The sequence below is a fragment of the Chelonoidis abingdonii genome, chromosome 7, assembly GCF_003597395.2.
Source record: "Chelonoidis abingdonii isolate Lonesome George chromosome 7, CheloAbing_2.0, whole genome shotgun sequence".
Classification (NCBI taxonomy): domain Eukaryota; kingdom Metazoa; phylum Chordata; order Testudines; family Testudinidae; genus Chelonoidis; species Chelonoidis abingdonii.
Genome location: NC_133775.1, coordinates 111,143,007 through 111,147,567, shown reverse-complemented (window position 1 = coordinate 111,147,567; position 4,561 = coordinate 111,143,007). Strand labels below are relative to the sequence as shown.

General features: G+C 62.6%; 1 protein-coding gene across 1 annotated transcript in view; it reads right to left on the bottom strand.

Moving 5' to 3' along the window:
- Positions 1 to 360, bottom strand: part of DDX41 (DEAD-box helicase 41) — an 11,137-nt gene extending 10,777 nt beyond the window's left edge. The window contains exons 1-2 of the mRNA XM_032794763.2: positions 221 to 360; positions 46 to 144 (exon numbers count right to left, since the gene is read on the bottom strand). Of these exons, the coding sequence (XP_032650654.1) occupies positions 46 to 144; positions 221 to 244 (123 nt within the window). The 5' untranslated portion in view covers positions 245 to 360. The remainder of the gene's footprint in view (positions 1 to 45; positions 145 to 220) is intronic.
- Positions 361 to 4,561: the final 4,201 nt, after the last annotated feature.

Here is a 4,561-nt window from a genome sequence, read left to right as displayed (position 1 = left end):
AGGGTCCCGCCCCCGCCGGCACCAGCCCGGGGCCCCGCCCGTCACCATCTCCTGCTTGCGCTGCTTGACCGGCACGTAGGGCTCGTAACCTTCATCCTCCTCCCCGGACGGGCCCGAGCCTGGCGCCGCCTCCTCGCGCGGCCTCTGCGGGGAGACACAAGGTCACGTCACGGGCCGCGGCCCCCGGCTGGGAGCGCGGGGGGGGGGGTCGGGCTCGCACCTTCCGCTCCCCTCCGACCTCCATGTTCGGTCCGCGCGTCGCCAACGAGCGCAGGCGCTGGGCCTGGGCGGGCCCTGTCGCTAAGCAACACCCCGCGGAGGTACCACGTGAGGGGCAAGGAGCAGGACGGGCTGCGCCGAAGGACAAACTTACCAACGCGCTTACGGAGCGGTCCGCTCCCTGCACCACGTGTCCCGCCCCCTCCCTGCGCCCAGGTCTCTGCCCATGGGAAGATTTGGGGCCTGCTGGGCCTGGGCAGAGGCCCTGGAAGCGGATCCAGCCAAGGCCTGGCTCTGTGCTTCCCAAGGCGCTTGTTCCTGGGGCAGCTGGAAAGGAGCCTGGGTCTGCCGGGGTTCCCTCCCCCTCCATCAGTGCACACAACAAACCTCCTGGGATGGGGCCAGGGGTGCAGGAGGGGGCTCCCCACAGCAGCAGCACTGGGCTAGGGGGAGAGGCGCCTCTCCCTGCCACAGCAGCTCGGGGGTTGAGGCTGCGGGGTAGGTGGTCCCCAGGCCCCAGCAGGTTAGGGGCAGGCTAGGTGGGGGCCAGGGAAGGGGTACCCCTCCCCTGGCTGCAGCAGGTCCCCAGGCGGGTTCCTTGAGCACCGTATGGCACTAGCTTACAGGGAACTTCAGTCTTTTAGCCACTGGTGCCGCTCGGCTCATCTGGAGATTTGCCTGGTTTTACAACAGGCTACATGAAAAACACTAGCGAAATCAGAACAAACTAACATTTCCTACAGACCATGACTTGTTTCTCCGTACTGTGCACTGACACATAAGTACAACTTACATTCCCATTGCTTTGTTTTATGATGATACGGTACCTCTGAGTACCCCCAACGCCGGGTCAAGAACCACTGAACAAAGGGATCCCTGTGCCTGCCCAGACAGGTTAAAAAGAGCCCTCCGCTGGCTGGCCCTGAGCCCCCGAATCCCTGCCTGCTCTGCGTGGCTCTTCCCGAAGATCTTTCAATAGCAAGTGTTGCTGGTGGAGCTGGTAGTGAGAATGGCCACACGTCAGCGCAACGGTTCTTCCCCTCGCTGAGCCTGCCTGGTGTTTGCTGGGCATTAGTACCAAAGCGGCAGGATTTACCTGCCTGAGCACCTGGCCGGTTGCACTCCATTTGCAGATCCAAAATGCAAGTTACCATCTCTTTTCACCCTGCGTCTTGCAGGCCATTCCGGTGTGCGGCTGGTGGCTGCTGCAGCAGACTGGCACCTCCAGGCTGCAGGGTGCATATGTCTATGGCAAACAGACCCTCAAACCCTGTGTGTGGCCCAGGCAGCACTGGGCCGGCCCGCACCGGGCAGTTACCCTCCAGCAGTGGCGCTGGCTGAGGCGCACTGGGCACCTACACCATCTCTAGCTCTTTGGACAGGGTCTGACACCTGCTTTGGCAAACAGGGAGGGGGCCATTTTGCTGTCCCTCCCCTATAATTTGTGGGTTGTCTCTTGGGGTGGGTGCCTAGGCTGCTCCTCCTCACCCACCTTCTCTCTGTTCTTACCTCCCAGTCCTCTGTTCTTACCCCCCCGTGTGTCACACCTGCCTGCTCTCCTCTCGGCCAGGCACTCACCCGTGTCCAGCTCGCTGACTGCCTGCGGCCAAAAGGCCAACCAGCCATGCTTGTAGTGCTGCCCGTCTCCAGCAAGACTGGCATAGCCAGCTCCCTGCTGGCGGAGAAGCTGCGAGACTCTGGTGCTGGGCATCAGTACACAGCCCTCCCATCCACCGTAACGGCCAGGATGGCTCAGAGCAGGACTCCACCTGCCTGTCTCCTGCCACCAGCGGTGGCCCAACCCAGCTGTTTCAGAAGACAGAGCCCCATACATGGCAGTAATGGGGCACCTGTGCTCAGGGCACTTCCTCCAATGCTCATGCCCTAAAGCAGGAGGGCTCCTCTCCCTTCCAAGCACTCATTTGGTTTTCATATTTACTCATATCTCTGGATCTTGTTTTCTGTGGAAACATCCCACCCCCTACTCGAGGTCCCCCTCCCCTGGCCAGTACTAAAGCCTGGTCTGCAGGGGGCAGCCTGGAGGCTGTTTTAACACAGGCCTTTAGGGTGTGACTTGTGCAGCTGAAGCTGCAGAGGGGGCTGAAGGCAGCAGAATGACCTGCCCTGAAGTGTGGCTGGGCCCCACCTCCTGACCATGCCTCAGCCCCACCACACAGCACAGGCCCGTGAGGGGGAAGCCTCCTGCTGAAGCAGCAGCACTTCCTGTAGCCCCCATCTCCCACCCACCTACTGACCTGCATCCCAGCAGAGGCTGCCTGAACGTGGGGCCGATGTAACTCCATGTCCCAGCCTGGCCCCCCTGCACACTGGGGCGGGCAGGCATGCTGGCTGAGAGCTGCCTGATCACGCACCATGGGCAGGCCAGGGGGCTGGCAGGAGCACATGGCCCAGCTCCTGATACCAGGGTAAGGCGCCTCCTGCCTGTGCCAGCCAGGCTGGGTCAGTGCCAGAGCCATCCACTGGGAAGTCCATCCTTACTGCCCCAGCTGCTGGCGGGTGCAAGCTCCTCAGCCTGCTTGCTGGCTCCCGTGGACATGTGGGAAGCTGCAATGAGCCCTTGTCATTCTCCACCCCCGCTGCTTGGCCCTAGCGTGGGGCCCTCTCACAGAGCCACAGGACAGAACGAGACCTCGAGAAGCCATTAGTCCAGTCCCTTGCCCTCAAGGCAGGACTGTGGTCGCCTCTCTGCATCGGCCCATTCCCCATACACCCCCCACCCCACCGAGGTCAGCATGGGACCGCTGGGTTTGCTAGCAGCCAGGCTCTCAGAGGGGCAGGGGAGAGCAGGGGAGCGTTTGGCACAATCTATGCCCCTGCACAGCGCCACGAGGGGGCTGTGATGTGATGGCTGGAGCCCCCTCGGGCTGCTGCGGATCAGAATCACTGCCAGAGCCCTGCTGGACCTGGAACACACTGCCCCCTCCAGCCCCCTGCTAATCACACAGCACACACACCCACTCTGTGTCCAAACGGCATTTTATCTTTCAGCATGAAAGATTTTCACAGTATCAAAAGTAAATAATTAAAAAAACCAGAGAAGCCAATCTGGCCGTGCCTGGTTGCGCAGCACAATCCCTCCGCAGGCGGGGCGAGGGCAGCGGCACCCTTCCAGCCTCCTGCAGGCTGGCGGACCGGGGTAGCACCAGAAATCATGGTCAAGAGATCAGCAGTTTGCTTCCATTGTAGCTCACTAAGGGGGTAGGTTGGTGTGGGAAACGCAAGGCATGTGTAGGGGAAGGGGGACCCACTGCCTGTCCGTCCCTCTGCCCTTCAGCACACACATGCTGAGAACAGACTACAGGGGTGCTGCTTGGTCAGCCCAAGCCCCCAGCCCGCCGTGGCTCCCACACCTGTCAAATAGGGCTCAGGCTGGGATCATGGTACAAGCAGGGGCCCTGGTGGGCCAGGGATTCACCAGAACCCAGCGAGCTGCCGAGAGTGGAGCCAGATGGTGGAGCCCTGGTGTTATCTGCACAGGGCAGGAAGATCCGTCAGGGAGCAGGCGGCAGAGCTCAGGGTGCGTTCTAGGGGGCGTTCTGCCGCCGCTGGGCTGTCTGGCACCCTCTTTTCCCCCAGCCCCAGTGCCACTTGGCCCAAGCTGGGAGGGGAGGTGGAGTGCACATGCTGCTCCCTGGGGCAGAGAAAGACCCCAGCCCCTGTCCTGGGCATCCCTTCCCCCAGACTCCATGAGCTGAGGCGCCCAAGCCCTGCTTAGATCCCCTCAATCTAAGGCAGGGCTGGGCTGGACAACCTGCCCATCAGGACCTCACCCTGTGCTTGGGGGGGACAGGTATTGCTCCCTGAGCAAGCCCAGCAGCCTGACGTGCACAGGTCCGCTTGGCCACAGGGCTAGCCAGAGGGAGAGCTGGTACCAACCACGTCCCTGCCCCGGGTCCCAGAAGTGCTGCTGTGGGTGCACTCTGCCCCCGGCCGGGCATGGCCCTTTGGGAACCCGAGAGCAGTGAGCACATGGGCTGGTGCAAGGGGGACGGGGAAGGCTGCTGCTGGGTCGAGCAGTTCTAGGGCGGTGGGGGCAGCGCTCGCAGGCTGGGGGGCCCCGGCCCGTCTCCAGGTGCTGCTGGGCTAAGGGAACACTACAATGTGCTCGTTACGGTGCAGGGTGCCCCTCGCAGCCAGGGAGGTGCTCAGGGCCTGCAGCTCAGTAGTGACTTAGCCCCTAGGCAGAGTGGAAGTTGCAGCTCCTGCCTGAGGCCCAATCCCTCAGCTGGGCTGGGACACAGGGGGTCGGCTGGACCCCCTAGGGAGCTGCAAGAAGGTGGGTATCTCCTATGACAGGCTGGCTGGGCAGCTGAGCTGCGGG